This window comes from Centroberyx affinis, unplaced genomic scaffold (genome assembly GCF_046629955.1).
Source record: "Centroberyx affinis isolate AG114_WGS23_722 - 3 ecotype Tasmania unplaced genomic scaffold, CSIRO-AGI_Caff_v1 ptg006156l_1, whole genome shotgun sequence".
NCBI classification, from domain to species: Eukaryota; Metazoa; Chordata; class Actinopteri; order Beryciformes; family Berycidae; genus Centroberyx; species Centroberyx affinis.
Window position 1 is genome coordinate 108,903 of NW_027283127.1, and position 24,696 is coordinate 133,598.

At 40.4% G+C, this 24,696-nt stretch overlaps 2 protein-coding genes across 2 annotated transcripts in view; one reads left to right on the plus strand and one right to left on the minus strand.

Moving 5' to 3' along the window:
- The window catches only part of LOC139638164 (ankyrin-2-like), a 99,873-nt gene extending 95,398 nt beyond the window's left edge, over positions 1 to 4,475 (plus strand). Inside the window, exons 50-54 of the mRNA XM_071512204.1 lie at positions 484 to 567; positions 864 to 1,028; positions 2,028 to 2,216; positions 3,149 to 3,240; positions 4,208 to 4,475. Coding sequence (XP_071368305.1) covers positions 484 to 567; positions 864 to 1,028; positions 2,028 to 2,216; positions 3,149 to 3,240; positions 4,208 to 4,475 — 798 coding nt within the window. The remainder of the gene's footprint in view (positions 1 to 483; positions 568 to 863; positions 1,029 to 2,027; positions 2,217 to 3,148; positions 3,241 to 4,207) is intronic.
- Positions 4,476 to 9,663: 5,188 nt separating this feature from the next.
- On the minus strand, positions 9,664 to 22,554 carry LOC139638165 (calcium/calmodulin-dependent protein kinase type II delta 1 chain-like; the record flags this gene model as incomplete). Its single annotated transcript, XM_071512205.1, has 6 exons — positions 9,664 to 11,592; positions 12,496 to 12,729; positions 13,318 to 13,412; positions 13,562 to 13,637; positions 21,202 to 21,250; positions 22,510 to 22,554. Coding segments are annotated over 5 exons (498 nt in total), but the record flags the coding sequence as incomplete, so codon positions are not given.
- Between the last annotated feature and the right edge of the window lie 2,142 nt (positions 22,555 to 24,696).

The following is a 24,696-nucleotide window of genomic DNA, read 5'->3' on the forward strand; positions in this document are numbered from 1 at the left end:
TTACTTTTTCCATTTGCCTGAGAGCCACAAAATTTAAAGTGTATTCTTACAATGCAGAGTCTTGAGTAACATTTTTGAGAGTGGAGGAGGAATTCCATGCCATATTTTTTTGCTTTTTATTTTATTTCTGCTCCATACTCACCCCCTTTATTGTGATGTTTTGTCATGATTCATTCTGTTGTGTATTGCATCTAAAGTATGACATGTCCTCTGTTTCAGTGATGTTAAATTATATTGAAAATTAAAATGGACTGTAGTTTTGGTAGCGGCTTGTCTGCTTGTATAATTTTTGAGTAATCTTTATAGCTGTAGTATTTAAGAAATACTTTTTTTTTTTTTTTATCTATATCGTTGAATCTGTTCTCTTTGCTCTTGTTTCAAATGCTTTGTCTATAATATGTGACAACATGTGCTTGGATTGTGCCCTTATGTGCAGGACTGTAACATCTGTGAACTGACAGCATCTGTTTTCTCTCTCTGCAGGCGGATGACTTACCAGATATCCCATCACAGACAATGACAGAGGAAAAGTACACAGATGAGCATGGGAACATGGTAGTTAAGAAAGTAAGGGAACATTTTCATATCCAACATTAACAGTTTGTTCACATGGGATACATTCATAATCACAACCACTACTAAGTATAAAGTAATAATCTGCAACATTTTCATATAAATAACTCCACAGCAATGTGGTGTTTTTTTTTAATTTTTAAGTTTTTAATTTTTAGTTTTTAAAGGATTCCACCAAAAAAAGATACCACTTTAAGTCACAATGTTTCCCATTCAGTCTGCACCATGGAAAATGTTTTCCATGTATTGGTTTCACAACATAGTTCCTCTCTCTCTGTCTTCTCCACCAGATCACGCGGAAGGTGATTCGTAAATATGTGTCTGCGGATGGAATGGAGAGACAGGAGGTGACCATGGAGGGCTCTCACCAGGAGATGGTGCGGGTGGAGGAGGGAGATGCTGTCTCCAGAGTGGTGAAGAGAACTGTGGTTCGCAGCGAGGGAGATCAGAGAGAAGTCAGTATTATCTACCTGCTAGCACCATGTTTTTTGTGGCAGTTTTATGGCAGTACTACTCTTAACCGTATTGCTGTGCAAAATGTGTGCAGTGTGATTATATATAAACCTGATGTTTCTTGCTGTCAATCTCTGAAAGTGTGTTAGTGAAACCATGGTCATGCTGAAATGTTCTTTTGCTGCATTCCAGAGATGTCTGATAGTTGGAAATGGCGACTTCATAATAGGAAAAATGCAATGCAATGGCCCTTCGAGTCGAAAAGTCCTCCAAATACAAGAATAATTTTTAGCATCACATGACCTTAAATCCATGAAAACACCTGTGTGGTAAATGGATACATTTGAAATTTAAAGTTGCACTTACATTTGCTAGCATTCTTTGCTAACTAGGTAGCTAACATTGCTAAATATCATTGATATACATTAGCTCTTGCATGGGAAAGAGTATTTTACGTAAAATCTTGCAGGCGTCCATCTTTCTTCCCTGGTATTTCTGAGGTGGACCACGGGAACGCACAGTGTTATTACAAAATACCAGCTGGGAATTTCAGACTTCCGACTTTGAATGGAGCGCAGCTTTTATTCCTCTTCAATCTATTCAAATAATGTTGGACTGGATGTTTTTTCAGTTGTGTATAAATATATCTAAGTAGGCTACTTTGGTGTGTTTAACATTTAATTTAGCGAACTCAGTATCTTATCTTTGTACAGGCACTAAAGTACTATGTTAACTATAAGCTAATGAGGCATTGGCTGATACTATACTCCTATTTGGTTATTGCTAGTTTTATCAAGCAAATATAACATACAGCTAATAGGTTACCTCCTCAACATACAATATCAAGTCCCCAAAAGTAAACTACCAACCTGAAGCACTGGGGTTTTTATGTTGCTACAGTAGAGATTTTGTAGAACACAAATTGTTGTTGCAGAATCACATTAGCTTAAGTACATAACGTTAAATCGGTCTCTTAACCTCTCTCGCCATGGTTTCACCAGTTGACCTTCTCGGAGCCCCTGGCCCTGGGCGCTGCCACGGCCTCAGAGTTCGAGGCGGAACCGGTGCAGGGTCGAAAGGTCAGCAAGGTCGTCAAAACGAGGGTGGTGAAAGGCGAGAGGATGGAGAAGCAGATGGGTGACCCCTCGCTGGCTGCAGATCTCCCCTCGGCCAGAGAGGACTTTGAGAAGGTCAGTAGAGAGTAGAACTGGAAAGACCAATCCATCAGTTGATTTCACTTTAGAATCAAGCGCAGATTTAGCTGCACTTGTCGGCGTTAAAGGTATGCACCAAGTTTTGGGGAAATTGCCCCATATGGTGAACTTACCCGTTACATAATGAGAGCACTTTACACACCAAAATCAAGGTAGGTTATTAGCTCCGGTGTTCCATGCCAACACTTTAGCATACACTATGTCAAGTGATAGTAGGTCATTAGCATTTTCAAAAGTGAGAAAACGAGAACTTGCAGCAGCTTTAAAACTAAATGGTTATTTTAAGTATCTGGCCAAGTCTGGCAGTTTTGTGTAGGAGTTTGGTCAAATTTATATGAAATATGATACAAAGTAGTAGAGACTACCTTGTCTGAAGAAAGGTCTCTGTTCCTGCAAAAAAACCATGGAGCGTGATTTGTTCTTTGTATAGGAAGTGAAGGTGGTAGGTGATTGGAGAGACTGTGTACAGCTAAAAATCACTGCGCAGTGGATGAATACATGGTTGCTCACCTGAAATAGTTCCAAAAATAAATAAAGTTAATTAGCATTAACTGAACTATATTGAGTTAATGCTAATTAATTTAAAAAAATATATATATGAATCTACAGGCCATATAATAAAGCCACCAACAACTTTTTATTACTAAAAGGTCAACCTTCTTTCTTTTGATAATGCTAGTGGCCTGCCATCACTCCACATAGTGTATGCTAAAGTGTTAGCATGTAGCACTAGAGCATGCATTCCTTTAAGAATGGTTACAATATATGCTATGATATTTTTTTAATCACCTGTCGATAAATACTGATGGGCAAGTTGTTTTTAAACCAGGTCTCTAGTGTTTGTACTTCCTCTTCCTTCCTTCTGATCCTTCTCTCCTTCTTCTCCTCCCTCGTTCTTTCCCCTCCAGGCATTGAGTTATGCTGGAGGCTTTGGGAAAATCCTCCTGCCTCATTTAGTAGAGAAAGAGGTTGTGCAGGACGACGGTTCTGTGGTTAAAAGGTTGGACTACAGCATGGGAGTGTCATGATACGACCCCAAAGACATGCTTGTTATTTAGTGGACATTTACTTGTGTCCTAGAAATTTACATGGAAGCATGGTGTGATTCTATCCTATCTCTTAACCTTTTATTCTAATTTTGGTTTGTACTTTGCAGGGTAAGTAGCCAATATAGGGTTGTTCTTTACTTTTGGGGTATGAAATGTGGGCTACGGTGCATGGTTTGGGTTAAATGGTCCAAACAACGGCTGCGTTTACTTGCACAGAGAATTCTAGTTATTCTAGTAACCTGGTTTTGAGGTCAACACATGCTGATGTCATTACTCGGTTAGAATAACCTGGGTAATGTGTACCAAGATGCTAACATTTATCATGTCACAGATTCCCCACTGAAAAACACATTACAATCAAATGGATCTCAAGAATCCAGAGAGATATAGGTTCACATTTTAATATATTTGGCCCATTATTGCTAGCTACCATTGTCTAGCCTGGGTAGCTAGCTAGTAGCTACTAACTTTCCTACTAAATTCAAGGAGTCATTCCTATGTTCCCAGGGTCCTATGTTCCCAGGGCCCTATGTTCCCCAGATTTATATGGCACATAATGGGAACATGACAAAGGGTCCTATGTTCCCAGGGTCCTATGTTCCCCAGTTCTACCTATGTGCTCTCCCTGGGAACATAGGACCCTGGGAACATAGGACCTTGGGAACTTAGGACCCAGGGAACATAGGACTAGATTTATATATATATGGCATATATGGCAATCTTCCGGGTAGAGTTTCCCAACCAAGTGTTCAAAATGGCCGCCGTGTGAATAAGGTCAATAGCCGGGTCGCTCCGTGCATGTAAACGCAGCCGAATCATTTACGACCAGATCAGAATTCGCTCAGATACAGGATAACTGTTCTTTGTGGCTCCCTCCTCCTCTCTGTCTCTCTCTCCGTCTGTCCCTCCTCTACGCAGAACCAAGATGCGTAAGTCGCGAACCCAGAAGAGGACCGTGGTGAGGGACGCCCAGGGGAAGCATGTGCACCTGGAGCGGCTGGACGACACCCCGGAGGCCCTGCAGCCCGACGCACTTCAGCAGCACCTGCACCTACTGCTCCAACGCTACTGCAAAGAGGGCCAGGAGGAAGAAGAAGAGGAGGAGGGGGAGGAGGAGGAGGAGGAGGAGGAGGAGAAAGAGGAGGAGGAAGGAGATGAAAAGGAGGAGGAGGAGAGCTTTGAGTGAGCGGCTGCTTCTTACTGACTTGTCCCCGTTGATCCTTGCCCTACGCCCACCTTCTTGCTGCCGCACACCGAAGCCTACGGTGATGTAAACTTCCCCCCCGGACCGCAACGTTTTCCGATTTCCTCGTCATCCTCGATGCTCACTGGATTTTTGTTTTTTTCGTTTTTTGGTTGATTTCCCCCCCCCCCCTCTCTGTGGCAAATAACAGAACAATATTCTTGTGCTTTAACACTTTTTCTTCCTTTGGACATCGTTGTTTCTTTCGCTCATTTTGTGACCAAAGATAGCGACCCTCTTTTTTTTTTTTTGTCGGGTGACTTATGACCGTAGATGTTTTTTGGTGTTATCCTTTTTTTTTTGTTGTCGTCGTTGTCGTTGTTGTTTTCTAGTGTTGTTTTGGCTGCTGTGGTACGATTAAGGTACAACGAACGCGAAGGCGGATCAAAAGTCGAGGGGCATCTTGGACGTTCGCCTCGTGCACTGGCCTCTTCTCGAAGGACGATTGTAAACATTTGTACATAACAGGGGGAGACGAAAAGTCACGCTTGGACCGGGAAATGTAAGAAAAAAAACGACAAAAAAAATTCAAAGCATTTAATACATTAGCCCACCTAAACCTGCTGTACACGTACATGCACCGATCAGAGGGTTTACGTTCGCGAATGGCCACAATAAAGATGAGATTAATGTTACATAGAAAACAGAAACAGATGTCAGAGCTTTGGGAAGATGCCGATGAGAGGAGTGAATGCGTGTAAATCTTTCATCACCGACTCCTTAGGATTCACAGAAGCTCACAGTTGGTGTAACTGGAAACCGCCATTTACAGCCACGCACTGACCTGCGTCCCTCTTCACGACCGTTCTGTTTACAACGTTAGCTCCACATTTTGAGGCGAGTGTAGTTTTGGGCTTTGTGATCACACCTCTTGTCTTTGTCCTCCATGATGTAAATGCCTGTTTGTTTTTTTTCGTTCATATGTGTCTGTCTTTTTAACGTGTGTCGTGTATTCATTCTGAGCAGCGCGTCACGGAAGCTGCCACCTGTGTGTGTGTGTGTGTGTGTGTGTATATATATACATGAGTGTGTGTGCGTGTGTGTGTGTTGTAGCGTGTAGTGTCCTCACTGGCATTGCAGCCTGTCATTTGCGAAAGAAAGTAGTGATGAGGAATGTTCTCTGTTATGATTTTGTCATTTTTTTTGACGTGCAGAATGAGCACTTATCCTGTTGTACTCTTGGTCCTATAGGTTCACTTCTAGCTTCACCCTCAACCTTCACATGTGCTGTTGCACTTTTTCCCCCCCACTCACCCCAAACAGTGGTACTCATATGATCATATGTCTTTGATCAAGCCTGTCAAGATTGTAAATGTGGGAATGGTACAGATGATCTGATTGAATTGCTGTTGTTGATTTTGACTTTTTCTGTTATCGCTGGCATCAAACGAGTCTCAATAATCTCAAAGGACTGACACATCATCATCCAAAATTTCCAGCCAAGGCTTAGAATGACTTCAGCTGACTTTCGACAGCGATTCAGCAGCAGAATATTATCGATATTTCCTTTTTAATTTCTTATTTATTTATTGCCGTCCATTTGTGGTCCTTCTATGCTCCGGCGTTTGAAGCTGAGAGCGGTGTGTATGTTTGGGTGTGTGTTTGAATGTGTTCTGAAGATATAAGTAATGACAAATGAGAGGGAACTGAGAACATTTTTTTTTTTTTTTTGACCGATAACTTGCCATTGTACACAAACAGGGTTTGATTTGAGTTCTGGTTCACTAGGAGCGGTTTCACAGCTCAGTACAGAAATCAAATCAGACTCTGGCATGGCCTGACAAAATATCTTTGGTGTTATTTACAGTACAGACTTTATCTATGTAACAATATGATCCTCACGTTGCCATTTACTTTGAGTGTGATACAAATGCGAGAATAAAAGAAATGTCAAAAAAATGCCATTGATTTGATAAATGAGCATCTTGTTTCCATGGTGATAACAATATATACATATTTACAGTACAAATATCTATGCGGGCATGTATTAGTTATCAAATTATTACTAAAAAGAAAAAAACTGAAACGCTAACAAGGCATAGCAGCTGCAGTGTGTACATGGCAGAAAATAAAATTGTACATGTGTCAAATGTGGATGAAGTGACTGTCATTCTTTTGAAATGTTTTTTGCCGGACAGCTCAAAGAAGTTAACGAAGCTAGCAAATGGAGGTGAATCGATGAATTCTAGTTTGATAACACTACTGCAAATGAGTAGGACAGACCTGTCTGTCCTACAGTATGTCATCAATCAGTGACAGCTTGCATAACTCAGTGTACTATCTGAAACATTGTCATGTTAAAAATTCAGACTCATTCTCCTGAGTCAAGGGACTCCTAAGGCAGAGCTACCCAAAATGTTATAACTGTCAGTAACGTGGAAATTTGACTAATGCCCTTTGAGAAACTCTCACTTTAGCCAGAGTTTCTCATTTGAATTAATATGGGATTAAAATCATGCCATGTTTCAAAACTGAAAAAAAAAAAAAAAAACTTGGGTTGCAACTCAGTGTTTGAAAGCTTGAAATCTAATAAAAAAAGGTTTTGCAAGATTGAAACTAAATTTTGAAGGCTTGTATAATGTTTTGATAGGCTGAAAAAAAAAAATCAAATCTCTGCAAACATTATTTTGTATTTGAGTTTTCCTTCTTCACAACTGCAGCACTCTCTTTACAGTGTTTCTCCAACACATTTTCAGAGTTTCAAATTTGTCACTGTTCTCCCGGTGTATTAGTTTGTTTTCCAGGTTTGAAACCTTGTAAATGCTGATCTGAAAACTGGTGCGCATGTGTTGGGGAAAAAAGTTTTGAAACATTGAAACTTGAGTTTTGAAAGGGCGAATCTTTATTTTGAAACTTTTGCGGATGTACATGTGCACTTCTATTGCAGACTGTTCTTTCAGAGCTGAGTTTACAGGTTTACAGGTGTACAGGTTTACAACACCCACTTTTCAGAGATCTGCCCACACAGTTGCGAGCTTGCGAGTCACGTGATTTCTGGCAGCGTTGTCTCGCAGCTCTCTGGTCTGAAACTCCGAAACAGATGGTCTGGAAAAAAAAAAAAGGGGCATTTTGCTGTTAACCTATTGTTTGCTCTCTGCCGAAGTACGGTCCAATCAAATGTTGTATTTACCGGGTTAGGTGGGACTGCTCCGCCAATGACTGACGCGCACAGGATGCACGGGTCTCTGTGCTGTCTGACCGGCTGTCCCCGAGCAGAGCCTGTGGCAGGCATGGACGTCTTTTGAAATCTGCAGTAACGTTAGATAAGATTAATTAGCTAAAATCCTGAAAAGATTAATCTATCCTAACTGGACGTGACCCAACAGCAAACGTGCAATCGGTAAGTGTCGCCACTTTCTGATTACAGTTTATTCCAAGTCAGCTGGGCTTGAGAACAGGTCGAGGTTTCTTGACGTGTGTAAAGTTATGTTCCATTTGCTTGTTTGCGACATCGTGTTCTTGTTTATGTCACACTCTATGATGCTTTGTTGCTAAATCAGTTAACTTATGTGGAGAGATGTGTCCGCTATCGCAATTTGAGAATGAGAACTGGATACGGTAGTTTATGGTATTTCAATCCGATTAGCATCGGGTAGCGATTTAGCTCCAGTCCCGATGAGACAGTTTGATGCGGGCCTGTGAGTTTGAGAAAGCCTGTTGGCCACAACGGCAGCAGTTAGCAATAGGGGCAAAAACATGTGCAGCTAGAGTCGGTTGTAGGCTACCTCAGCCGACCAAAACGAGCACCTCGTCTCGTTAACCCGGTGCTGTTAGGACACAAGTACTATAATCAAGTTTAGGGGCTAGTGCCTCTTGCAGCAAGCTAATGTAGCGTTAGCGCTAGCTAAGGTTAGCTCCTCTGGCTCACTTTGCGGACACATCTCCTTACACGAGACAACCGCAACTGTAACGTGGCAAAACTCGAAAAGTACTTTGTCGATCAGGGACTCTTGTCACCATGAATATTTCACTTCTAACGCCAAATGAATGAAGAAATACTACCTCTTTGGAGGTTATAATGTACTATTTTCCTTGAGACTGTGTTGGAGACATTTAGAATCAACTACATATTAATTATTGAGGCTGTAGTTTGTGGTAATGTAGTTTTGGATTGAAGAGATTTCAGAGTTGGCCCTTTGTTCCTCCAAAACCTAGCCTGACCTCCCCAGCTATCAAGAGACCATCCAGGAGACCCGTCCTGACCTAACGGATGAGGATGAGGAGGACCCTGGGTCTGCTTAGCCGACCCCCTAAGCCAACTTTCAGTATGTTTACCAACACACATTTTTATTGCATTTTTATTGGTTGTTGTAAACCTGTAAACTCACTTCTGAAAGAACAGTCTGCAATACGAGTGCAAATGTACATCCGCAAAAGTTTCAAAATAAATATTGGCCCTTTCGAACGTTTCAAAAGTTTTTTCCCCAACATATGCGCACCAGTTTTCAGATCAGCATTTACAAGGTTTCAAACCTGGAAAACAAACTAATACACCGGGAGAACAGTGACAAATTTGAAACTCTGAAAATGTGTTGGAGAAACACTGTAAAAAGAGTGCTGCAGTTGTGAAGAAGGAAAACTCAAATACAAAATAATGTTTGCAGAGATTTGAAATTTTTTTTTTCAGCCTATCAAAACATTATACAAGCCTTCAAAACTTAGTTTCAATCTTGCAAAACTTTTTTTAATTAGATTTCAAGCTTTCAAACACTGAGTTCCAACTTTTCGAAGCTTTTTTTTTTTTTTTTTTTTCTGTTTTCAGTTTCATGATTTTAATCCCATAGTAGTTTTTCCGTAATCCTGCTAACAGACAAACGGCACCGAAAACATAACCTTGGCGGAGGTAATGAGTTGCCTGTAGTCTGTCAGACAGCAGCCTGCTAGCTTCAGAACTGGATTCAAGAAACATTTGGATTTACTAGGAATGTGATGTTTATGAAAGGACCAGTGCCATTGCTTTTTATGGACAAAAAACTCACAAACTCAGAAGTAAGTGACTGTAATGCTAGCTACCTTGGTAGGCTAACTCATCTCAAATCAAATATGAACAGCAATTCAGAATTGTGCCAACGTAGAGTAGATCAGAAGGTTCAGCTCAGAGCATTGACAAGAAAAGCCAAGACATTTGGCATAAATCACACATTTTATTCGATATTTCTTAAACATACATCAGTCTTCTCCCATCGTGGCGACATTATACACCAGTGTACCATCGGGAGTTTCAACGCGTCTTAGAAAGATAAATCTTAAGTGTGGCGGGGGAATATGATTTAACGAAACATAACAACAAACATTTTTTTTTTTTTTTTTTGGAAAGAATTAAGGTGACCTCATTGCCAAATACACCGTGCAAAAAAAAAAAAAAAAAAACTTGACGTCTTGAATACAAACCTAAACGTTAAACATCATTGTGGATCCCTCAGTGACGCAGTGGAACTTTATCATAGAACCGAAACGTGGCCGCCTCCTTTTTCAGAGGCTAAGTAAATTTCCCATTAATTTTCTGTGATGTCTCTCATTGGTGGAAACTCGCTAAAGCTTTGTGGGCAGTGTCGTATTTCACAAGGAACGCAGGAATAAAACTTTATTTCTTTACAACGAAGTTGAAATCAGATGGACAGATGCCTTCTACACAGTCGTTTCACAATCTGCTAGCTGATGGTAAGTCGACCTTACACCGTTAAAATGTTATGGCTACTAATCCAATTCCCTATGGGGAAAATGAATGGGAAATTCACTTCCTTAACCCAACGTTTCAGCTGAATTGGCATTCATTTCAGTGTTCATCTCATGATTCAACTTTTCGTCTTCTACAGTGTAAAACATGGTGTCATCGTCGTACATGGATGTAAGCCAGTCTAGTGTGACATAAGGGTTGTAAATGGTCGGTAAAGACTCAACCAAAGGTCTAACGGGATCTTGGGTCCATGGGCTAGAAGACCATTGCACTGGGTTAAGCTCCAGTTCGATCCACATGGAAAAACTGAAAGGAATAATAACGAGGAACTGGAGGGGACGACCTACTGCATCAATATCACGATATAAAAAGTAAACAAAACAAAAAATAGAACCGATAAAATTCACATAATTACTTCCTTATGAAAATATGATTTGACTTTAAAAGCGTTCCAAGAGTCATAGAATGGCCTTGAAGTACTATATGTATACAATATATCTATAGTTTACATTCTATCATAAGAGACTTTTCCCCGTTTCTGCGATGATGGAGGCGAACACAGACGTGAGAGCGAAAACATATGTTCAGGTTTTCCGTTTCCCTTTTTACACATGTAGTTAAAATGCCTATACTTAGTGCCGACTGCAAACAAGATTAGTAAAATTCGCCAACTCAGTTCAAATGGATACTCCCAAGATTATGCGAGGATATAGCAATTTACGTCAATCACCAAAAATCTATACATCACCGAAACGAAAGCAAGCGTGTCTAGTTTTTAGACGGCAATTCTGAAAAGATGAAAGACATTTAAAAAAACAAAACAAAAAAAAACAAAAAACAGAAGATATGTGATATATTGGTCATTGTGCCAAAAAGGCAAAACATCACAATAGCTGATGAGTCCTCTTTGTAATATTAAAACGAAAAACTGTCACTACATGACGACTTGAAGGTTTCACATACTGGTTCAGCAGCCCATTCAAAAATCGTTAGTTCTCCTAGAGCTGGGTGGTACAGATAGAAATATCTGGCTCTTTTGAAAACTATTCATACTTAAAACATATCTAAAAAAAATCAAATAAAACATGCTGCAGATGTTAATATCCCATAATGAGGCTGTGAACAGAACACCACACATTCTCACTAGAAAATGATATCGTCAATGACGTTTTCTCTCCTTTTTTTGTTTTTTTTCTCCTCAACATTTACAATTATCTTCAGTCCAGCAGCGACGATATGTAAACAACACTCTGAGAGGGCGGAGTTCTAGCGATGGACAGGGATTGGCTGAGGGACTTGATGGACACTTGGTAGGTGGGGGTTTGTGGTCAGCTGACTGCTGTAGGCTGGAGGGTATCGGCGGGTCAAAGGTCGTCCTCTCAACTGAAAAAGAGAGAACAATCACACATTGACTGATCATTAGAACAACATTCACAGAAAACATACATAGAATCATGTTTTCATATTCTAATATATTCTCCTTTGTTATATACTGTACATATTGTATTGCATATTTTGTATTATTTTAATATTTGGTACTTTACAATAAAGGGTTAGTTAATGCTTAAGCATTAACTAACCCTTAATTAACAGTTAACTAATGTGTAATTTACTAATGATGTTCATGTTAACTAATGTATTAATTTATTCATTATTTAATGATGCTTATTAAGCATCAACTAACCCTTAACTTAGTGACCCTTATTGTAAAGTGTTAACTAATTTTTTTTGTTTTTATCATTTATTGTTTCCTGTAGTATTGAGATTTTAAATGAAAAGTGCTTTATAAATTAAATACATTATGTTTTTTGTCTTTGTCTTTTTGTCTATCATTGCTATTGCAATGACCTGATTTCTCCTTAGGGATCAATAAAGTTTCATTTAATCTAATGTAGTACTATATCTTCTACTAGTAGGGCATAATGGCAAAAAGCTAATACTAAAGATACTTATTTTTACATATTTTCTACTGTCCCTGAAGGGAAATGTGTGTCTTTGACATAAAAACAGTACATGAAAACAGCACAAACAGCAGCACAGGATAGAAATTCCATACATACAACATCATGGGATAAAAAACACAACACATCATCCAATCAGTCCATATCAATAAAGGAAATAGTAGGAAAAGGGAAGATCCGGAGCTACCAGATCTTTAAGCCACCAGGGGGGAAAAGAGACGGAGGGACCGAAGCAGGACTCCGAAGCTGAAGAACGAAAGAAGCTTCGGAGAGGGGAAACCAGGCGAGGCGGACGAGAGAAAGGGAAAGCGAGAGGGGGAGTCACCTTACTTGGCGGGCACGGTGGGCGAGCCGGAGCGGTGGAAGTGGATGTTCTGCCACTTGCTGTCGCGGCGGTGCCAGATGCGGGTCTCCTCCGACTGCATGGTGCGCGGCATGCCGCTGCCGTCGATGTACTGCGTGAGGCGGATGTAGGCGATGCAGGCCGCCTCGTCGCCGATCAGGTGCACATGCGGGTTGAGCAGGATGGTGTGGATGGGCTGCTTCCCCTTGGACAGAGCTGCAGGGGGGGGGAAGGGGAAAGAGGATGGAGGAGGGTTAGGGAGCGGAAACAGTAGTAAAGAGCTATAAACTGTAGGAACCCTTATTAAAGACCAGTATTGGGTATATTTATGATATTTACCAGTAGCAAGCAGTGTAACAAAATACTATTTCACTTTCAGTATTGGAAGTATTTGAAGTACTTGGATGAGAAATGGTACAAAAGTTGACTTTCTCTGGGTGGAAGTATTGCCTCTACTTTGATTTTTTTCAAATAAAATTATGACAAGAACATCGGACATCATCGTCTGATTTTAGAAGATAAAAAAGGATGAAAATGCCAATTTTGTGAGTGTGACGGAAAAGTGATAACAGGAATTACTCCTTTTAAGGACTAATAAGTAAAGCAATATTATTACTTTTAAAATGAGTAACGATTAATGATTACATTATTCCTTTTTTGAGCATTGAACTCTCAACCCTGTTAAAGTCCTAATCCACACAAATTTAGATATTCTACATAACTATTTGATGCTTTAGTCTAAGCAAATAGACATGTACTAGCATTTGACATTTAAAACCAGCATGTAAGTTTTTTTTTTTTTACCATTCTCAAAGTAGAAGCGGTGGAAGTCGGTGCCTTCCACCAGGTTGCCCAAGGCCTCAGGCTCAAAAGATGTGAGGCCGGGATCACAGATCTTCCTGAAATAACACACCACAAAGTACAGAACATTATAGGAAAGGTTAGTACATATGGTATCACACATAAAACTCTGACAGATGGGTCTACTTTGCATGAGCAGTTATGCCCAGAAGAGTTAGGTACGAGTAAAGGAAGCAATTGAACTAACGTGTAAGCCTCAAAGTCGCCGTTGTTGATGGCCTCGATCAGTTGCTCAGTGACTTTAATGATCTCCTGTTTACGAGCTGGGGGAGAGAGAGAGAGAGACAAAGAGAGAGGAAATATTAGATTTGGGTACACAGAAAGCGACAGCACCTGTGATAAGACGATCAAAACCACAGAGAAAAGGTAAAGAGTGGACCAACGTGGAACAAGAACTCAACACCGACCCAAAGTCACAACATCAGGAGACGGAGGGACCGAGGTTCACAAGATACCGACAAACACACACGTGAAATTACACACTCACACAAGAAAAGGAGCTGAGGAATGACTGCTAGGGTTCCGGCCGGAACCGTGTCACAACATAAAAATTACCTTTCGTGCTAAGTAGGTAAGCTAGGAAACAATGAACGCAAAAGAATAAAGAGTTGTGTACTGACATTTCTTGTATGGAAATGCTAGCAGTGTGAAGATATGTTGGTGGACTTGATGTATCAAAGGCAATGATGAAAATGTTTGCACACATGCACTAGTACTTTCATCTTCCTGGGTGATATTAATGCCAACACACACAAACACACAGCGATATTGTAATTCCATCTCCTTTTTTTTTTTACCTTCAATAGCTGGATCTCCACTGGAATTGCCAGCTAACTGGACGCTAACAAGGCCACTGCCTCTTCCCACTGACGCCACAAACAAAAAGCAAACGGCTGACAGGCGAAACATGTTCGCTGGCAAGTTTCCCTTCCTCGCTTCAGAGTTAAGTGCCATCTGCAGCTTCAGTCAGGCAGGCTTAAAGCTGAGCAGACGCTATACGGATACTGACAGGATAGAAAAAACACCATACCTTCCTCTGATTGGCTCATTGTTTTAGAAAGCCTGACACAGCTAAAACACTAAGGGTAGTGTTAGTCTAAAAGTGTCCTTTGCTATTTGCAAAGAAATGTCCACATTGGGTGCACAAACCGCATGAACCTAGAAATGGTGACTAGGGTTAGACAGATATATCTGTTTGCAGATACATGGGGTCAATATTGGAATTCTATGAAAAATGGGATCAGGTCCAGTCAGTGTGGTTCACCTCTGAAATGATGGATATGATGCAGTTTGATCATATATTAATTGTAGAATTGATCAATACTACACTGGATGTCTTCAGGAAGACCTTAACCTGAACTGATTGTAATGCAAGAATTTGACTGGTTTCCAAACAAGTATGCATGATGTTTTGTTAGTAGTTGTAGCAGCTGTAGCAGTAGTAGTAGTAGTAGTAGTAGTACCAATAGTAGTAGTAGTAATAGTAGTAGTAGTGGTACTGGAAGTAACAGTAGTAGTAGTAGTAGTGGTAATAGCAGTGGTAATGGTGGTAGTAGTAGTAGCAGCAGTAGTAGTAGTAGCAGCAGCAGCAGTAGTAGTAGTGGTGGTAGCAGCAGCAGTAGTAGTAGCAGTAGTAGCAGTAGTAATAGTAGTAGCAGCAGCAGCAGTAGTAGTAGTAGTAGCAGTAGTAATAGTAGTAGCAGCAGCAGCAGCAGCAGTAGTAGTAGTAGTAGTAATGTAATGGTAGTAGCTTTAGTAGTAGCAGTAGTAAACAAGATATAAGCCATCAGCAATTTAAATCCAAAAATATCAGAATAAGCCTTCAGAGACCCATATCAGTCGACCCCTAATGTTGACACACCAAACACAGACCTTGCTCTCTCTGTCTATTTACCCTCTGAGCCTCAGCAAATCCTTTTTGCATAAGTGCTCCACTTTGCCTGTCTCTCTCAAAGCACTTCTGACAGAGAAAAAAAAAACTATTTTGCCTGACAGTGGCTTAACAGTCCACGGTAGATCAATGTCACTTTCAAGGCAGTCGACATGATTTTTTGTGAGTTGAGCGGTAAATTGCTTTATGCTGTTTACCATTTTTCCCCTCTCAAGGAATATCAGTGCCACTCAGTATGAAAAGCTGGTGTCACTCTTTCTCGTCCGCTGCCAGTGGAATATTGTATTGTGGTATCTGTAGAGTGGAAATAACCCCTATTGAGACAGACAGTGTGCGCCTTTGTCAGCTGTACAATAGTCTCTCCCTCTGGGGTCTTTCATTACAGCATGGACAGGAAGATGGAGGATTGGCACGCATCCACTCTTATGGATACACACACACACACACACACACACACACACACACATTGCACTGGAGATGGTGACAAATAAAAAGACACCAAGCAGAGAAACAGACCCTTGACAGGTCTGTGTGGCTGAATGAAACAAAGCGCAGAACCTGCTTCTGTCACTGAGGAGAGGAGGGTTCATATGAGAGCACACACACACACACACACAAAAGGACTTTCCTGGAATTGTACTTGACTAGGAGTACAATTACTGGTGTGAAAATCTTTGTGTAGAAGTAAAAAATAGCTGCTTAAAAATGTACATAATTGATGATATAATTCTATATTTTCCGTGCAATTCAAAAAGGATTAGAGGACAGAGTTCAGACGAGATATTTTATATTAAAAAACTTTACCTAATAAAGTGCATAAATTCTCAGCATTTCCAGAAGTGTAAATCTAAACAGGCCAAGGTCATGGGTTTGTTGTTGTTTCCCTCAGTCATCATTCATCGATTGGCCAGTTTTTGTGTAATGCTTCAGTCTAGACATACTGACAAAAAGTGCTAAAAAAAAGTACAAAGGCACAAAAAAGTTACTCAAAGCTTCGAAAGTAATTAGAATTTGTTAGTTCCCCCTTACACACACAGAGAGAACTGTCCAAATAAATCCAATCAGGAAAAATAAACTCAGAAGACAAAATGCCTATTACAAAAAATGAGTGTCAGTGTCTCCGCTTCAGTAATGTCAGTAAAGAATCTGCAGACAATAAAACTGCCTCCCTACTGATGCAGTCCAGAGTCGACATGAATGCTTTCCTCGGCCTCTACAAGGTTGAATTCCTCATCGATCATCACACAAACCCCCCATCGTTCCTGACCCTTATTAGAAGCGAGGGGTGTCATGACTGCTTCTGACCTGCGGGGGGTGCTAGAAGACAGCGGTGAGAGGTGTGGTTCAGCTGGACTTGGATAGAGCAGTCCCACAGAGATTTATTTTATTTTAATGCTACATGAACTTAAAACAGAGGTTTTTCCAGAACATTGCAGATTTCAAAAAGGGAATCTGATGAGCTGACAGACTTTTTAAGGAAGGAGGTTGATTTAAGGCAGCATTGTCTATAGTGTAAAGCTAAAATCATGTTTGAAAGCTTATCATGTTCCTTTGAAACTGTAATCACTACAATTCAAATAAAAACAGACTATAAATGTAACCATAAATATGATGTAATAATAATTACTAGTAATAATACAGACTTGATGTAATAAGAAATGTGTATATACTTGCATATAGGTGTAGAGTTTCATTAAAATAGTATCAAACGTAAATCTATCATAAAAGTGCATTTATTACTAATTAATAGTAATGAGTGTATATAGCATATGTATGTTTGTAGCATATAATTGTAAGAATCAAATGTAAAACTCTCATAAAGGTGCATTAACGTATTACCAATTAGTAGTAATAAATAATATGGCTATATAGAAATGAGTATGCATAGTATAATTATAACAAGGATCAAATCTAGAACTATCATGAAGGTGCTAATTTACTAATAACTTTAAGATTAAGATGAGATGGAACTTTAATAATCCATGTGGGGAAATTGGGAATATAATAGAGCAAAATGTATTAAAATGGAGTATAATTATAATAAGTATCAAAGATGAAATGATGATAAAAGTACATTTCCACCAGCCACTGTAACCGAGGGAAGACCAATCTACTGCTACACTTGCGACTTTCTTTCGTGAAATCAGAGGGAGCTTCTTCCCAAAGTACTGGGCACTGGCAACTGGGACTTACACTGGGAATCGCCGGAGCCCAGGCTGGGCGGGGGCACCCCGAGGTGGGGGCCGGGGCCCTGGGTGTGGGTGTGATGGGGGCCACAGTGGCATGTGGTGGGATGGTCGGAGAGAAAGACCAAAAAGGAAGAAGTGAAGATGAGGAGCAGGTAGGCAACGATCAGTGCCCGCAGGATGTACTCGCAGCACTCCTCCCCACTGGGCCAAACACTAGGAGAGTACCAGCAGCAGGAGGAGGAAGAAGAGGAGGAGGATGATGAAGAGGAGCAGGAGGAAGGGCAGCGAGAGGTGGAGTGGTAAGATTCCGAGCGCTTAAGGTGGTAGATTTCGGGACGGGGGGAGGAGGGGCGTGCTGGGACGGGGAAGTGAAGGGGTATGGGTGAAAGAAAATGAATGGATGGATGGGAAGATGATTGGATGGATAGGTTGATTGGATGGTTGGGAGTGTGGATGGGTATATTGAAGGTGACAGGAGTGATAGAAAAAAATGAAATGGAGAAAAGAAAAAAAATGAACAAATGACAAACATGCAGAAAATGACAATTTGTTCCAAGCCTTCAATTGTTCCGACGGCTGAGAACAAATCAGTTTGGACAGATCATGTGAAAATGTTCAAAAGGTGGACAGATGAAAAATATGAGGAGTAATAACATGCAAGGTAATCCTTTCCTGAGGCAACAGGTGATGATGTGAAAGAGCATGGGCCTCTCAGATAAGGAAAATATGAAATGGTTAGCCCATTCCCTTAGTAAATATTCTGGAAAAATCTCAACTTTAAAAAGGTCCTACAGGTAGCATTTTCAAAATTAAGACCATATCTCCTATAAACTTGGTTGCTTCTTGTCACAGAGAGGTTGTTGATTATGTGTGATTGTAAAAAGTATGTGAACCTCCTATTAATTCTTTACTTATTTAGCCCATTTTGAATAAAAAAGGATTGTCACTTGAGTCAAAATCAATAAATCCACTTGTAAGCAGATTTTACGCTAAATCCGTCCTGGTGGCACGCAATGTAGAATAATACTAATAATAAACTCCCTGAAATTTTTCCTTTAGCTGTAAGAAATTTTGTGACGTCCAACAGTTTACGGATTATGTTTACAGATCACGTAACAAAATGGGAGTGTATATAGAGAGAATAGGATGGGGCCCAGAATTGAACCCTGAGGGACTCCACAGGTAATGGCTGCTGATGAAGAAGAGTTCCCTATAGTAAGTGTGAATGTTCTATGTGATTGGTATGAACTGAACCAATTTAGAGTTGTTCCTGTGATAACCAACATATGTAGTATAGAGGCTAGTAGAGGCTGACAATCTTCTAAGCAATGGTCTTAATTGTTTACGGTAATTATTGTAATGTCTCAACATTAATGTGTTAATTGATGTTAAAATGCTTCACGTAGCACCTTTAGCATAGCTTCCCCCCATCGCATACCAGACAAATTTCCTCCTCTCAAAGTTGTACACCAGTCCCTTTTTCTTTCAACCATGTCAACCAAGAAAACAAATGACTGGCTACTTTACTCCATCCATTTAATCTGGAGGAAAGAATACACAGCCCCATTATGTAACTCCAACACGTAGCCACCAATCATCCATCATACACGTACACTAGGTGCAAATGAGTCACATTCAAAGTGAAGGAAACGCCATTTCCCCTCGCCACAATGCCTGCACTTCCACCTTTCCACCTCCTGCCACAGACAGCTTCTTAACAAAAGAGGGGCATTGTTGAAATCACAAGAGATGGCATAATTGAAATCCTGCTCCCATCTCTCAGGAATTTCTAAGCCTCTTTGAAGGGTGAGTAAAAAAATGATTAATTCTGCTGATTGGGGTCACATCACAATGAAAAGGGAATATGGTATGAGGTAGAAGAAGAATGACAGAGGAAAGAAATGATGGGGGAAACTATCTTTTTTGAAAAGAAATTGAACACATGTTACTGAACACTATCATTAATGCAGCAGTGTGCTGCGAAGCAATTTCAAGGCTTCGTTGAATAAGGGCACTGGAGCATTGAGGAACGATGACCCCATCAGCCATGAATAACAATGGAAGCCATTATAAAAAGGCAGTGGCATGCCCCTTCCACTGGTTTAATGGGCCTGGGTACGCAAGCACAGAAGCACATATGCTGGCACACATACACACACACACACACTCACACTGCAGGGAGAGACACATGGAAGTGCGGGGCTTCTGTTTAGTCAAAAAGCAGAAAATGCAAAAAATGAGAAATGTTCTTTCACAAAATGTTAAAATGTGTCAGAAAAATGTCATTTCTGACATTTTCTTTCTCTGTTCTATCAAAGGTCACATAGTGAGTAATCAGAAAACAACACACACACACACACACACACACACACACACACCAATTCAGCTCACTGGGCCATTGGAACAATCATTGAAAATGTTCACTTCATTGAACACAAGCCCCATGCTCTCTCTTTGTAGCTTCAGCCTGCTTCCATTGTATTAATTTATTCATTCATTCATTGTATATATTGTATTCAGAAGCTGGCCAGTCCAGTATAGTGGGTAGATAACACAACACATGTTCAGATGTAACGCTACACCACTATTCATCCATGTGCCTATATACTGGACATAAACAAACTGGCAGAAACAGATGGACCGCAGCAATTGGCCTTGGAAACCAAGGGTGTGATCACACCTACAGTTCATTTTCTCTCGTCTGAACCAAAGTGGAAAAGTTGACGGTTGCATTTTTTGTATTTGGATCATTTAGGTTCACACTGCCTAATTACAAGTGAACCAGGGCTTGTAAACAAAAGTCACAAAACTCACATGTAGCTTGTGTATTGGACGGAGTTAAGGCTAGTCAGGTTAGAGATTTTGGTGGTGGGGGGAGTCAAAACAAATCTGATTCCAGTTCTTGTAACTTTACCTAAGCATGATGGACTTGTCTGCGCTCTTCTTCTCTGGTGTTCATACCAGTTAAGAACACATGAAGAAATAGCTGAATATGAGCATCAGTACAGACTTCATTTTGTTCTGCTAGGCTATTAGATGTCAACATCTGTCTCCCTCTACCCATAATCTGTTGGGTTATTTGTTGTAGTTGGTTCAGATTACAGCATTATTTGGTGCTACCTGAGTTTGAATGGCATTGTTCTCACCTGATCAAACAAACCAAACTAAAGTAAACACTCCAGAGTTCAAATAAACCACTCCAAACATTTTTGGTGTGAACACACCCTAAAGTCCGAAGTGACAACTTCTCCTTCCAAAACAATTTTTAACAAAATCAAATGAAATCCAGACTGTTTTTTTGGGCAGTGGCAGGATAAAATGATGAATTACGTCTCAGTTTCTGTAAGAGGAAGTCAATACAGGATAGATGGATACATTCAAAAGTGATAGCCTGAGCACATGGTACTAGGATAGCTGCATGAAAAACATGAAAAATGAAATAGATGAAGTTGAAATTGATGGACTTCAATCAATAATATGACAGACAACACATTCATGCGACAGACATCAGGAGTGTTGCCGGGTGCTGCACAGGAGTTGTCCCTCTGAAAGATTTGGTTACCCTTAATAAACCTAATGATGACATAAGCTAGTGCACCCAAAAAGGGAGAAGAAAGTGAACCTTAAACTGTGGTCTAAAGACTTCAAAAAGGCAGCACTTATTATAAGTTGAGTTTTAATGAGGTGCGTGGGAGCCATCCTGCCCACGGAGGGACAGTTTGTATTCGTTAGTTTGAAATTCCCTACCTTTCACGTCCTCGTCCTCGATGGTGGTGTTGGCGCTCTCGCTGGACTCCTGCGAAACGACAAAACAAAGTGGCAGTAAGCGTCTCCGGCCCGGGAAAACCCACATGAAAAAACCCCAAACAGGCTGATGACAAGCAATTAAATATTCCACCGAGGTCGGGGATCCTGACGCTCGTCTTTCATTCATACAGTGGGTGATTTTTTATCGGCTTCTACTTCTGTTAACCTGTTGAAATGGGATTTGACTCTGCGACTTCATTGTTAAATCATTAGCAGGCAGATGGTGGGAATAGACGGGGCTGAGGAAGTCTTTGTGCCATGATAATAGAACAATAATGAACTTTTGGTCATACCTCAGTGGCATCTTTCATCAGCGTGTAAACACACCTCAGACATTAACGCACATTTATTTATCTGTCTAGTCCATGTCCCTGTGTTGTCATTAATCTGCGAACTGTTAATGCAACATGACACATTCCTTGTCCTCTTGTCCTGTCATTGCCTGTGGATTAATATCATGATGAATAGTTACTACACAACCACACACTCCGTTAGGCACGAGAACACATAGGCTACACTATGGGCTACAACACTGTCATGTCACTGCACAAAGCAAAAGAGACAAGCATGCAGATTGTGGCCCCAGTCTTGCCATCTATGGATTATGTGCAATAACGGAAACCCGTACATCTTCACAGGCAAATTGCCTAGAAACAGTATATGGGCATAAGGATATAAACTCTGTTGAGGATTTGGCTTGGAACAGATTTGGTGTCCACATTACAGCGTGATATTTATTTTGTTCCAACAGCATGCGTCATAATCCCTGGGCCACACAACTCGAAAACTGATGGTTCTGCAATGTTAGAGCATGCCTCTCAAAGGATTAAGCAATGACATGCAAGATGACACAAAAACATTACTATCTCTCCCAACAGAAACCATCTTTAGACCTAACATTTAATGACAACTAGATGATCTAATAGCTACAAAATGCTCTGATCATGAATTGTAGGCATAGATGACATTCATATGAAACAAAACAAAAAATCGACATCTGCCTGTAAGTTCACAGACATGGAATCACATGCGACAGTTTACAGCAGCATGCAATACCTGTTCTAATTTAACAGAATCCGTAGTCCCTTGCTTTCTCACATAACACGTTAAAAAGTAGAATGTCAACAATATCCAGTGGCACAAACACATCATACTCAAAAACAAAATAAAAAAGGCAAATTACTCTACATAGCGCACATGACAACCAGCAAACAAAGGCTCCAGACTAGCATCTCATCTGCTGAATACCTTGTTTCCATCAGCTGGGTTGTGGATAACAGTGGTTTGAGGCTCCTGATTTGAGGAACAGGAGGAAGAGCGGTGGGCGTAGAACGAAAGCGAAGTAGAGAGGGGGTTAAACAGAAAACTGTGACAGTGAGTGTTTTGTAACAAAAAAAAAAAGGAGAACAATTAAAAGGAGGTAAGGGAAGAAGGAAAAGAAGACTGAACTACACCTGGAGGGAAATCTATGTAGGCTATGAAGAACAGAATCACGATACTGCAGCACTATTAAAAAGATGCAATGTTATGGCAACTGGCAACTTTTTTTTTTTTTTTTTTTACTACCAAGGATGATGATCAAGTCCTGACACTGCACACAATGACAATAACTGACATCAAAACCACACAGTTCAGGCATACACAGCTTGTCATGACAGCATGGTAGATGATCTATTGAAAGACCACATGTGGGCCTTCCCTGGGAAAACAGCCATAGAATGGAATTTCTATGGCTAAAGCACCCAGGAAAGGTTTATATGAGATACATGTAAGGCTAGCATTTGACCCCTTACACACAACACTAACTTCACAACACCAAACACACACCTTTATCACTCAAGAAAGATTAAAAATGGAACACAAAATTCTGAAATCTCCATAAGACAGAAATGAAGTAAGATTCTCAGGATGTATTTCCCAGTCACATAAGCGCAAAACGTGTTCACTGTGCAGCCCCCGCGAGGCGAGGCGCCACAGCTGAACCGTGTGACATGATGTAACTCCGCAGTTGGTCTTTGACCGGAGCCCCTGAAGGTCACGGGTGGGCTACCTGAGGGTGAGCATTCTGTCTCAGTGACGATCATGTGGACTGACAGGGTGGGACATTGCCACTAGCCCACCTCGGGATAATGCTAATGTGACCGTGGCTGTAGTTGTCTTAGTTTTTGCTGTACTGCACATATGGGAGTGTATGAAATGAGCCAATCAGCCTACATCCATATGTCTGGACCCCACAACAAACCAGTGTCCTGTGGTGGAAGAAGTACTCTGATCCTTTACTTAAGTAAAAGTACCAATACAGCAATGTAAAAATACTCCATTACAAGTAAAGGTCCTGAATGAAAAATCCTACTTAAGTAAAAGTACATAAGTATTAGCAGCAAAATGTAGTTAAAGTATTAAAGTAAAAGTAGTGGTTTGGTCCCTCTGACTGATATTTTATTATATACGACATCATTAGATTATTAATACTGAAGCATCAGTGTGTAAGCAGCATGTTACTGTTGTAGCTGCTGGAGGTGGAGCTAGTTTGAACTACTTTATATTAGCTACTTTAGTCCAGTGGTTCCCAAACCTAGGGGTCGGGCCCCTCCAAAGGGTCACCAGATAAATCTGAGGGGTCGTGAGATGATTAATGGGAGAGGAAAGAGGAAAAAACAAAGTTCTGATACACAAATCTGTTTTCAGTTTTTGGACTTTTTCCCTAATCTTTGATTTTTGCTGAAATATTGGATCATTTGAACATTTATTGAAATTAAACCATGTGAGGTTTAAAGGGAAAAATCACTATTTGGTGGAGCTGTTAACAACTCATAGACATCTGAAATGTGACCCCGACTACACACTGCTTTTTGTAAGACGTCAAAAGCCAAAAAGGTTGGAAACCACTCATTTCATCTTTAACTATGTGTTGTATTTTAAAAGCTTGTTATATTATCCATTGTGTCAAATCTCCATCTGAAAAGTAACTAAAGCTGTCAAATAAATGTAGTGGAGTAGAAAGTACAATATTTCCCTCTGAAATGTAGTGGAGTGGAAGTATAAATTAGCATCAAATGGAAATACTCAAGTAAAGTACAAGTATCTCAAAATTGTACTTAAGTACAGTACTTGAGTAAATGTACTTAGTTACTTTCCACCACTACCGGTGTCTTAGGCTAAATCCTCCATTGAATGACAACAGAGGTTGGAAATCTGTGGCAACAATGTATTCCCTACCGCTGACATGTAATGGCACCACAGTTGCCATTACTGTCATCATCAACAACAAAGGAAAATGCAGCCCATGTACAGCAATGTGGCGATGCAATAATGTGGTCCGAAGGTGCGTGTGTCGACTGCTGATGTTATGCAAACAACTGCAAGCGTTCATGTGACGGAAAAAAACATTCTGTAGCTCGATGAAGAAAGAAAAAGTCACCATAAACAAGAAAG